At 40.2% G+C, this 13,313-nt stretch overlaps 1 protein-coding gene across 9 annotated transcripts in view; it reads left to right on the top strand.

Annotated features, from left to right (window-relative positions):
• BRDT (bromodomain testis associated) overlaps nucleotides 1-13,313 on the top strand; it is a 351,401-nt gene that overhangs the window by 256,412 nt on the left and 81,676 nt on the right. For all 9 annotated transcript variants that reach the window (XM_063939905.1, XM_063939900.1, XM_063939907.1 and 6 more), the window contains one exon: nucleotides 815-943. In XM_063939905.1, coding sequence (XP_063795975.1) covers nucleotides 815-943 — 129 coding nt within the window. The remainder of the gene's footprint in view (nucleotides 1-814; nucleotides 944-13,313) is intronic.

The following is a 13,313-nucleotide window of genomic DNA, read 5'->3' as shown; positions in this document are numbered from 1 at the left end:
AGCAGTCTCTGAATGCAATGTAGGGGAGCTCAGGTGTAAGAGTGTCCATATATCAGCAAGACGACATTCTCAATATGGTTATATCAAGCTGATCATGTGATCTTTCCTCTAGCACCAGGGTGCCGCATCTGCCTCTAATTAAGATGTAAATTAACTCAGATACGGGAGCGTGCTCCCTATTCCCCCTTAGCACTGGGGTCCGGGTATCCGGGTACTGAGTAGAGTAGTAAATTGGAGACAGCAAGCACTTCCTTGAAAAGTTAATTTAGCCGGCCGGCTATAAACTCACTTGTTCACATACGCGTTTCTCCGCCTTCATGTGTCCTCGGCGGCTTCCTCAGTGTGTGTGTTTTTTTTTGTTCTTTCTTGTGTACAATGCATATAGTATACCAAAGGACAACTAAAATGAACAAATGTGTCTGTATTATTTAAAGGTTTTGCTGAAAAACACAGAAGGAAGCCAGAAAGTGGATATGTATTCAGTAACATTTGTATAATTCATTATGTTAATATTACTGGAAGATTTAGAATTCATTTTAATGGCACCTCATCAGTTCCTGAATTATTAATTGATTTGGCAGGAATAAAATGCATTGGTTGTTGGGTAGATGAAATCATTATTGTGGAAATATTGGGCCAGTCCAATCAGCTCAACAGTCAGAATTGGTCCTTAAGTTTTAGTCTCCAGTCAGATGGTCCTTACCTAAAGGCAGGTAACAGTACTACATTTCAGATATTGTAATAGGTTTCTTGTAATGCTTGCTCTCTGCCTAATGAGTTGTGTATCCCCATTTGATTGCGGCTTATCGCGCAGATGATGCTGCTGCCGTCCCACAAGCGATTGGAGGCCCAAGTCGTCTAAGTGAAAGTAGCAGCAGTTCCTCTTCCACATCTGAGAGCAGCAGTGATTCCAGCTCTTCTGATAGCAGTGACTCTGACTCAGGTTAGATGACAACCTGCCATTATTTAGTTGACAGTGGGATGATCTGTCCTAAATTTGGACTTGGGACAGGCTTTAATGAAATCTCAGTCTGTTCTCTTCATGCTAGCTATGAGTCGGAAAAAACATGTTATGTTTTTTGTTTTGTTTTTCCCCTTGATGTTAACTATACAGTAATTCCCTGTTTAGCCCCCAGTGTACAAGTGCAGGGCATGTTTGTAAACCTGTGGGAATATAATGGTATTGTGATTGCAAAGCATGCTTTAAACTAAAGATTACAGAAGCTGCAGGAGGCTTCTGTGTCATTGACTAAGGCCTTTTACACACTGGCGTTAATTACATTTCCTTTTTTTTTTAAATCATTTTTAATGCTGGTAAAATGCATGTAGACAGATATGACAGTGAAACCATTGTTTATATATTCACAATACCCTCTACCTCCATTACCATTGTTTGCTGGTGTTGCAGTTTTTGGGAACACCTCTCTATCCTCCTGCATTTACCATCGACCTATTGTGAAAGCTTCTTCTTCAGTAAACAAAATTTCCGTAAAGCCATCTGAAAATAAATGCTAGAGGTGAGATATGCGGTGCAGGGGTAGGCAACCTGTGGCAATCCTTCTGCTGTGGTACTACTGCTCCCAGCATGCTCTGCCAGAGTTTTGACGTTATAGAATGCTAAACTTGTCAGGGCATGCTGGAATGTGTAGTGCCACTGGATGCCTATTCCTGCAGTATTGCATAAATACCACACCTACCTATAGAGATGCTGCTGTTTTGTTCCACCACTTTTCTATCCATTAATAACAGATTACAATAAATGTTGCATCATGACAAATGTTTTTCATCATCATCATCATCATCATCGGACCGGTTTTCCATAGGTGGTCTGTTTATTCTACTTTAAAAACCTTTCAAATGCATATACATTAATTCATAAACAACCTTTTGGGGTTTTCATCTTTTATGGAACTACAAGGCCCAGTTTGAGAGCTGCAGCTTTTTCTGACATCTGTCCAAGCTTTCTACAATACTATATTTAATTTAAAATGTACATTTTTAGTTGCTATAACAGCTTGTAATTTAAGTTGGTGCATTGCGTTAATCATTGTTTGCCTCCCTCATTATAATGTATAATCCTTCTAAGTTTAATAATAAAAGCTATCAACATATTGGTGTCTTATTTTTATTTATTTTATGTATTTTTCCTGCTGTATTTTTTTTTTAAGTGTAAAATGTGCAGCGTAGATTCTGTCTTTAATATTTGTTTAGGATCTCTACTTGAGGAAGGTTTCCTTCATAGGGCTCTTAAGCGCCCCATCATTGAAACATTCTAATTAGAAATAAATGTGCCAAGAAGTTTTCCTTTCTGAGTATTTCCGCCAAAATCCACTTTACAATGGTTGTGTGTAATGTATTTTTAATGTAAGCCAATAAATGTGTTTGGCGTTTTAGGGTCCCTAGATGGTGCTGTTAGCTAAATTATTCTGTTTTATTCTCCACTGGTCTGTCATGTAATAGCCTAAATTGTACTTTTCTGTTACATTGTCAGTATCCTTACCCTGAGGTACAGTAGTTCATATTAAAGATAATCTTCTTATAATTACTTTCTTTAATGCATAAATAATTTAACTGTTGCGCTAGGAGGAGGTGAATATGTAATGCAGACCAAACTTGTAGTGGAGCCACCAGGGGTGAGTAAATCACTACCTGAATCAATGAACAAAATGGCTAATAAAACATTAAACAATGACTCTGCACAACGGTAGTAGACACCCAGAGATGCAGATTTTAGAGTAACCTGCTTGTTTGAAATTTGGTATATTTAACAGAGGCGAAGGGATCTATTCAGTTATTGTCGGAATTTCTGACAAGTCGGAAAACCGGCACTTTCCGACTTTTTTAGGTCGAATCTGAATTCGACCTGTTCAAGTCCAGTGCCGTTTTTCCAACTTGTCGGAAAACATGTGGATCGGCGGATTAGCCACGGATTCACATATTTAGTCAAATTTGCGGGTGTTTCCGACAGGTTTTTGGCCAGTTTTTCGACAATGCCAATTCGACTTTACAAAAAGTCAGATCGGCATTGTCGAAAATCGGCAAAAACCTGCCGGTAATGCCCGCAAATTGAATAGTGAAGTGTTGAATCCTCTCAGTCGGAGATGATCTGACACACTAATTAAATATACCCATAAGCTTTTTTTGGCTATTTTTGCCACAAGATTGAAAGCGGCAACATTATTAAAAATCGCCATTGTGTTTTGCCTATATTAAAAATCGCTGCTTTAAAGCCTGCTTTAAATCCTGTGGCAGGAATTACAGAATAATGGTAATTAATTTAAACCCCAAAGGATTTCTACTTTGTGTGGATATTAACTTTGCATGCTGGAGCCTCACAATTTTTGGGGTAGCCCCCCGCAGCCCCAGAAGGGTAGGTGACTCTCCCGCTTCCCTTCCGCTTCCTGCTGAAGGAGGCAGGATGGGGATAAAATCCCTATAATATCGGCAGCTTTGTGAAGGGGGATGGGCTAAAGATGTTAATTGCACCATTTAGCCCGCACCCTTCCCAGAGACCCACGAATCGTGGGCATTTCAAGCCTAATATCATCCTCATCATGGACCACATTTCCATAGGTGGTCTGTTTGTTACTTTATAAAACCTTTAAAACGCATATACGTTCATTCTTAGACAACTTTTTTGGGGTTTTCATCTTTTGTGGAACTGCAAAGCTGGTTTGAGAGCTACAGCTTTTTCCGATGTCTGTCTGTCCAAGCTTTCTACAATACTATATTCAATTTAAAATGTTAATTTTAGTTGCTATATTAGCCTGTATTTTAAGTTGGTTTGTAGGGGCAAAAAGTTTAGGTGCATTGCGTTAATTATTGTTTGCCTCACTCCTTAAAATGAAAAAAATCTAAAAAACATTGCGCTATAAAATATGTAAATATAAATGTGTATATAGAAAAAAAAAATTAAAGTTTGAAAAAATGGCTGTGGAGTTATCAGAAATGAGGTCGGGAGACTGTCTATATATAATATAATAAAATACCTTAAATTTTATACCAAATAATCCACAAAGTGGAATGTAAAAGTAAAGCATGTGTGTATATATATATATATATATATATATAAAAGAAAGCATCAAGTAGTTAATGTATATAGAACATTCCAAAGTACATAGATAACTGTTGTAACAGCTCTAATAGATATGCTACAGTGTTATTGAATAGATACTTAAGTGTCCTTTTTAGAGACAATGTGCATCAATAGTTGCAATATCCTTTGCACGATCCACAGAAGTATAACTATTGGCTTTAAATGCCGGCGTCCCGGCCACGATAAATAGTTCAAAGTGTGCTGAAGATTTTATATTTACCGCCTGTAGCTTTCACATATATGAGAGAAGTCGTCCCTCCTTTCCCGGTGGTGAGGCTATCACCGCCCCGGGCGTGGTGTAGCATATGTCCGTGAAACGGATGAAAGTCGAGGGACTCACCGGTCTCTCCCGCTGAGACAGTGTTGCCGTCTCCCCTCTCCCGGTGGTGAGGCAGTCACCGCCCCGGGTGGTGTAATTCGAGGGTCCGTGAATGTTGCCCGCAAGACTCCTGCTGTCAGTGTGACGTAGCGTAATGATGTTCAGCTGAAGAGCTGACAGGCGGGTGAGTAGCTGGCCAGCGGCAATGCAGGGAAGGTGCTGTTTAGTGATAGTACGGCAGCAGGATCTCTGTGAATGATTTCCAAAGCCAAGTATATCCAATCCAAGTAGACCAGTGCACTACTGATTGTCCAGTATAGCGTCAACGCGTTTCGTCCCACAATGCCATTCACAGAGATCCCGCTGCCGTACTATCACTAAACAGCACCTTCCCTGCATTGCCGCTGGCTAGCTACTCACCCGCCTGTCAGCTCGTCAGCTGAACATCATTACGCTACGTCACACTGACAGCAGGAGTCTTGCGGGCAACATTCACGGACCCTCGAATTACACCACCCGGGGCGGTGACTGCCTCACCACCGGGAGAGGGGAGACGGCAACACTGTCTCAGCGGGAGAGACCGGTGAGTCCCTCGACTTTCATCCGTTTCACGGACATATGCTACACCACGCCCGGGGCGGTGATAGCCTCACCACCGGGAAAGGAGGGACGACTTCTCTCATATATGTGAAAGCTACAGGCGGTAAATATAAAATCTTCAGCACACTTTGAACTATTTATCGTGGCCGGGACGCCGGCATTTAAAGCCAATAGTTATACTTCTGTGGATCGTGCAAAGGATATTGCAACTATTGATGCACATTGTCTCTAAAAAGGACACTTAAGTATCTATTCAATAACACTGTAGCATATCTATTAGAGCTGTTACAACAGTTATCTATGTACTTTGGAATGTTCTATATACATTAACTACTTGATGCTTTCTTATATATATATATATATATATATATATATATATACATGCTTTACTTTTACATTCCACTTTGTGGATTATTTGGTATAAAATTTAAGGTATTTTATTATATTATATATAGACAGTCTCCCGACCTCATTTCTGATAACTCCACAGCCATTTTTTCAAACTTTAACTTTTATTTTTCTATATGCACATTTATATTTACATATTTTATAGCGCAATGTTTTTTAGATTTTTTTCATTTTGTTTATGCTAGAGACCCTAACCAAGTCTCAAAACATACGCTGCTGTTTATTTACACTTATAGTTTTATTTATATAACTTTTTATATATATATAATCTTAATAATAGCGCCAGGAGAGTGGGATTGGCATACCACTGGGGATTTTGTCTCCTTTTCATACTCTAGTACTCACTCCTTAAAATGTATAATTTGTCCTGCAGTATCCTACTTCTCCCGGAAAGGAGACCTAAAAGTTAGGTAAGTATGCTTTGCTGGTTTATAATCTTGCAAAGCACTGGGTATCCTTAAAACCTGGACTGTAATGGTGCTTTGAGGACAGAGATTGGGAAACACTGCCTCTATTAAAAGGTTGTCTACAGATGTAGCCATGCTCATCTATCCTCTGTGTGGCATGTAGTGTGAAAAACTAATCTCATTACGGTTGCCTGCGCCTTGTCTCAGCGTGTTGTTTTCAGTCACAGTGAAATTAATTGATTCTCCGTTGGGTGCAATACTGGTGTTCGTCCACCAGGTATCGCTTTTAAAAACCACCATTGCTCAAGTCTCCATTGTAAAGTCAAATGATGCATGTAGTTTAAGAAATATTTTTTTAGATGATCTCTACATTAATTAGAAATGTGAACACAGAAAAAGATTTGCTCAGTCTCCAACGTACACAAAGAAAAGCACAGTTCTGAGTTCTAAAAAGCTCTATAAAACAAAAAAGCAGTAGATGCTACTTTTTACATAGATATACGTTTGGCTTTTCAAATTATGAAAGACTTTTCTTTGAGACTGAGTTTACTGTACTTCTTCTCGGGCCTCCCCATTGCTTTAATAGGCAGCCTCACCCAGCTCCAATCCCACTCCTGTGAGACTCATGATTTCACGGATTGGGTGTACTGCTTAGTAAATGACAGCATGAGCCATTCATTTACATATAGTGTATCGGCCGTGTTGTGTTTAACTAAGCAATACACCTAGTGCGCGAAATCACAAGTTTCACAGGGGGTGCGATTTGGGGTGGGGGCCTGGGAAAGAAGTACAGTAAACTCAGTTTCATAAAGCTAACACTCTCGTAATCAGAAAAGCCACAATTGTATTGTGTATTTGTGTAAAAAGTAACATTCACAGGTTTTTTCTTTCTAATTTTGACTGTATATTTGTGTGCATGTCCTAGTCTGTATACAAAGCACGACCGAACTTGTTTTGGGAAAATTAGAAGAAAACTGTGTGGATGCTACTTTTTACACAGATATACAAGTGTGGCTTTTCTAATTACAAGTGTGTTATGTTTATAAGACTGAGTTTACTGTACTTCTTTCCAGGCCTCCCCATTGCTGTTATAGGTGGCCTCCCCCACCACTCTTCCCACCCACTTTGAGACTTGCACGGATTGGGTATATTGCTTAGTAAATGACAAACACAACATGGCTGGTAGACTACTGTATGTAAATGAATGGGTCATGCTGGCTTTGGTTGGGGGAGGGGAACCCAGAAGGAACGTTTATTCGTAAGGCTTGTTAGCATTTTGCATTCACCGAGAGATCAAGAGATGCCTGGCGAGAGTGGGCCATCAGTTGCTGGTCAGCTCTGCTAATGTCGGGCGTCTTTTTTGCTGTAAATGCATCTTATACACATTGAATAGTATACACAAGCAGCTTCTGCTGATTAAAGTGATATGTGGCATGCCTATATTCAGTGGGAGTTGCACTAATTGAACACCTGAATCCACTTGCACTTTGAAAGGCACATCCAAGTGCTGTACAGTATCTATCGAGTGTAAATAAAGTCCAGGATATAAGTATTCACGGGGTAAATGTATGAAGCAGTGATAAGAGTGGAGAAGATGCCCATGGCAACCAATCAGCTGTTCTTTACAATTTTATAGTATTCAAATTATAAATGTTACTTCAATGTTGATTGGTTGCCTTGGCCAACTTCTCCACTGGCTCACTTCTCCACTCTTATCACTGCTTCATACAGTACATTTACCCCCACATATCTTAAGATGCATTTAATGGGCCCTACACATTTATAGATTGCACTGAAAGATATGAATGATCTTGTTCATTAATGAATGAGATATCGTTCATATCTTTGAGTGTGTGTGCACCAATGATGAACGATGCGCGGCCCAGCGCTCATTCATCGTTGGTGCCGGCTCATGTATGTCTGCAAGCCAATATGGACAATATTGTCCATATTAGCATGCAGGGCTATGGGGCCGGGTGACTGGGGGAGTGAAGAAACTTCCCTCCCCACCCACCCCACTGCCAGGTCGGCCGTTGGGCACCTCGGCGGCCATTCGGCCAGTGTGTAGGGCCCTTTAGTGTAGTAGAGGCAGAAATGTTTTACAGGCTAAAGAAGGGTGGAGCTTTATGTCCATTAGACCCTGACCTCATTCGCAGAGGATGTAGTTATGATGTCGACATTGAACATGTTGGCATATGCCGTATGTTGACATGCGAAATAACTATATTCTGCACGGACTGGCGGGGGAGGGTTAGGATTAGACTCTGGTAATGGGAGGTTAGGGTTAGGCACTATAGGAAGGGTTAGGATTAGAGGTTAGGCATACTTGCCACCGCAAAGCAGCTGGATTCACTGTACTAGAAGTCCTTATCAGATGACTGTTGGACCTGCTATACCAGGTAAGTTACCGGTAGACCACCAGGCTTCCTTTATCAGTGCTGTCGACATTATGAACGTATTGACATTCTCAAGTCAACATTATGAATGTCGACAAAATATTCCACACCTCATACACAGAGCATAAAACATAAAACTTTACTTTGGGGCAGTCAGCTGCATGCAATGTGCTTTAGTAATAGATTATTAGTTATGGTCAATGTGACATTAATAATCCCCAAACAGTAGGATGCATCTAAAGTTGTGCTTAATGTACGTCATGTGTGGGAGTATGGAGGTCTTATTTACCATCACAATCTATGATCTACATACAGTAGTTATAGCTATCCTACAGTTGTGGCCTCATTGCCACATGCAGCGTGAGATGCCTGACATGAGTGTTCCGCCAGTTCCCGTGCGACTTGGCATGGAAAATATTGTGGCACTTTGTATACAGATTTAGACTTGGTTATACACAAATATACAAGTACTACTTATCAAGTTAATCAACACAGTCTCCCGGTGCTTCCTTATCACATCGCATTATTTATGACAGTCATTTTCTGGAGAAAATTAATGCAGAAAAGATGCCTTCCGCTACCAGAGTCACACTGGACCTGACGTGCCAAGAGGGACTGTTTAGCGCGATCTGTCAGCACCTGAGGTAATCATGTCCTTTCTAACCAGTTACAGTGCATCTGGAAAGTATTGACAGCGCTTCACCTTTTTCCACATTTTTTTATGTTAGTTTTTTTTAGATTTTTGCAAATTTATTAAAAATAAAAAACTAAGAAATCACATGTACATAAGTATTCACAGCCTTTGCTCAATACTTTGTTGAGGCACCTTTGTAAGCAATTACAGCCTCAAGACTTTTTGAATATGATGCCACAAGCTTGGCACACCTATCAGTTTCACCCATTCCTCTTTGCAGCACCTCTCAAGCTCCATCAGGTTGGATGGGAAGCGTTGGTGCACAGCTATGGCTGGGCCACTCAAGGACATTAACATAGTTATCCTGGAGCCTCGCCTTTGATATCTTGGCTGCTTAGGGTCGCTGTCCTGCTGAAAGATGAACCGTTGCCCCAGTCTGAGGTCAAGAGCGCTCTGGAGCAGGTTTTCATACAGGATGTCTCTGTACATTGCTGCATTCATCTTTCCCTCTAACCTGACTAGTCTCCTAGTTTCTGCCACTGAAAACATCCCTACAGCATGATGCTGCCACCACCATGCTTCACTGGTGATGAGCGGTACCTGGTTTCTTCCAAACATGATGCTTGATATTCACGCCAAAGAGTTTAATCTTTCTCATCAGACCAGAGAATTTTGTTTCTCATGTTTTGAGAGTCCTTCAGGTGCGTTTTGGCAAACTCCAGATGGGCTACCATGTGCTTTTTTATTAAGGAGTTGCTTCCATCTGGCCACTCTACCATATAGGCCTGATTGGTGGATTGCTGCAGAAATAGTTATCCTTCTGGAAGGTTCTCCTCTCTCCACAGAGAAATGCTGTAGCTCTGACAGAGTGACCATCTGGTTCTTGGTCACCTCCCTGACTAAGGCCCTTCTCCCCCGATCACTCAGTTTAGACAGGACGGCTGGCCAGCTCTAGGAAGAGTTCTGGTGGTTCTGAACTTCTTCCATTTACGGATGATGGCGGCAACTGTGGTCATTGGGACCTTCAAAGCAGCAGATATTTTTCTATAACCTTCCCAGATTTGTGCCTCGACCTGTTTCGGAGGTCTATAGACAATTCCTTTGACGTCATGGTTGGTTTGTGCTTAGACATACACTGTCAAGTAAGGGGCCTTATATAGACAGGTGAGTGCCTTTCCAAATCATGTTCAATCAACTGAATTTACCACAGGTGGACTCCAATTAAGCTATAGGAACAACTCAAGGATGATCAGTGGAAACAGGATGCACCTGAGCTCAATTTTGAGCTTCATGGCAAAGGCTGTGAATACTTTTGTACATGTGATTTCTTAGGTTTTTATTTTTAATAAATTTGCAAAAAAATCTCAAAAAAAAACTTTTTTTCACGTGTGTAGAATTTTGAGGACAAAATTAATTCTAATTTGGAAAAAAACTGTAACATAACAAAATGTGGAAAAAGTGAAGCACTGTGAATACTTTATATATGATCCTTGAGGCTGCAGGCGCAAGGCACATTGTATGTATCCATGATATGTAAATATTCTTGCAGAAAACATACAACATATCTAGTGAGGTCATTGTTCCACATGGTGGAGTATACACAACATTCATATTGAACAATGACTGCTAGTTGGAGTATTGGGATGTAGTCACAATCCAGGTGGTCGGGATCCCAGTATGCCGGCAGGGGATCCAGGGCTATTGCCACTAGAGATGTGCACTGGAAATTTTTCGGGTTTTGGTTTTGGATTCGGACGCGTTTTGGCAAAACCTCCCTGAATTTTTTTTGTCTGATTCGGGTGTGTTCTGGATTCGGGTGTTTTTTTTTCAAAAACCCCTCAAAAACAGCTTAAATCATAGAATTTGGGGGTAATTTTGATCCTATAGTATTATTAACCTCAATAACCACAATTTCCACTCATTTCCAGTCTATTCTGAACACCTCACACCTCACAATATTATTTTTAGTCCTAAAATTTGCACCGAAGACGCTGGATGACTAAGCAAAGCGACCCAAGAGGGTGGCACAAACACCTGGCCCATCTAGGAGTGGCACTGCAGTGTCAGACAGGATGGCACTTCAAAAAATTGGCCCCAAACAGCACATGATGCAAAGAAAAGAGAAAAAGAGGTGCACTGTGGTCGCTGGATGGCTAAGCTAAGTGACATAAACACCTCAATATCACAGGAATTATTCATTCTAATCAATGGTATTATTGGTCCAAATCACTGGAAGAAAATGACAAAATCACTGGAATTATTCGTTCTAATCAATGGTATTATTGGTCCAGATCACTGGAAGAAAATGACAAAATCACTGGAATTAAATGGCAGTAATGTCGGGAATTATATCAAATGGCAGTACCACTGGACATATACGGAAGTGTCAGACAGGATGGCACTTAAAAAGATTGGCCCCAAACAGCACATGATGCAAAGAAAAGAGAAAAAGAGGTGCACTGTGGTCGCTGGACGGCTAAGCTAAGCGACACAAACACCTCAATATCACAGGAATTATTTGTTCTAATCAATGGTATTATTGGTCCAAATCACTGGAAGAAAATGACAAAATCACTGGAATTATTCATAAACATTTGTAGAAAGTCGCTGCTTTCTGATTACAGAAATGCTCAGATATTCCTGCGAATCCACAATCCCTTCCCAGAGGAAAAAGAAATTGAGAAACCGTTGTTTGAGAACGTTTGTTCTCTTTCCCTTACAAAGGAACAAACCACTTTCCAAGAAAACTGACGTTTTTGTGATTATGGAGACATAATGTTTTTGAATATAAATCCTAAAGCAGGTGGTGTATTAGTGAGTGTATAGAGTAAGTGCAATAGGGTGTGCTAAATGCGTAAATAACATATATAATATAATTATCTCTTGTGTGCTGAATTCAAAAACAATACTTCCCTTAATACTTCTTATATGCATATGTTCTTATATTCGTTCCATATGTAAAAAAAATAGATAAAAAGCATATAGTGTAGTATATTTAAATAGGGCAAGATTTAATACAGTAAACAATCCAATACAAAATAAAACCTAAAAAGCACACATAAAATGCAGATCTGATTTCTTAAAAAACTTTTTCACCCAAATGGAGGGTAATAAAGGTGGAGGATTATCAGATGAAAGTGTTAAGTGGGCGTTTCAGATGTGACCTTAGGGTAACTGGCTCCGGAACCAGGTTCCCTCGTCCACGTCCCAATCGTCTGGTCAGCCTTTCACCTGTTTAGGGTTCAGTAAATGCTCCACTCTCCTGCTGCTACGCGTTTCGGGAATATCCCTTCATCAGGCAGTGAGAGTGAAGTGAGCAGGAAATCCTATTTATACCTTAAACCCCTATTACTTCCGGTTCAGGGGTCATATCTTAACATTAATTAATACACCTTAAATGATATCTAAATGTCGTATGAATATTATCAGTGATATAGATAAACATATATTTATGTGAGGTTTACCATCCTGTTTATAACTGGGCATCTTCTAAAGAGAAATGATGAAATTGCGTTCTAATTTCCGGAAGTGAAGTTCATGTGACTTCCGGTCTCGGCTGTAACAAATAATAACATAAAGTCTCTTAGCTGGCCTTTTAAACTTTTTGTTTATAATGATTCTAAGTCTTCTTGATCTATGTAACATTCATGGAAGGGAAATCACGGTCATACAGAAACGAAGCGCTCAGCGCTTCTCCCGGTGGAACGCACACGAGCTTCCGGTGACGCACTTCCGGTCGCGGCCACCGGCATCAGTTAATCCAAAAAGTCTCTCCACTGTGTTCAATTTTGTATACTTGCATTGTCCAAAGTCCTTTCACACTCAGCCAGTTGTGTATGAGTCTTTGTATATTAAAAGTCAGAACAGAAGGCGTTACCTTCCGTGGAACGCATTTGGAACTCACAGGATCTTTGAGTCACATACTTCCTGGATTCCAACTCCATTTTACTAGTGGGCAACAATGCCCATCCTGCTGGCTTAATATTATGGAGAATTATACATTTGATTAGAAGAACATATTGGAATAAACATATTTACAGGTGAAGAACTTAGAAACTATTTTAATGTGAAAAGGAAAGGAAATTAATAGTTGGTTGGTGTCGCATGAGTTGTGACAAAGAATGGTGAAAGTTAAAATAAGATTAGAGGAACCATTTTAACTCAAAATCTGTGTTAAGTCCATGCGGGGTGAGGCTCTTAACTTTATGGATCCATTTCATTTCACTTTTCGCCAAGCGAGTGGCTTCATCTCTATACCTCCAGTTGTTCTTAACATTCTCAATTGCTAGAAAACGGATGATATTCTTAGTAGAGCAGTTATTTACTTCTTTGAAATGGTTGGATAAAGAATGTGTGGTCAAACCCTTCTTGATATTACGGAGGTGTTCACTTAGTCTGGTCTTCAGGGCTCTACTAGTTCGGCCTATATAGACCAGATTGCAGCTACATTCAA

The sequence above is a fragment of the Pseudophryne corroboree genome, chromosome 9, assembly GCF_028390025.1.
Source record: "Pseudophryne corroboree isolate aPseCor3 chromosome 9, aPseCor3.hap2, whole genome shotgun sequence".
Lineage (NCBI taxonomy): Eukaryota > Metazoa > Chordata > Amphibia > Anura > Myobatrachidae > Pseudophryne > Pseudophryne corroboree.
The sequence above is the reverse complement of the archived record's forward strand: the minus strand, read 5'-3'. Positions and strand labels throughout refer to the sequence as shown.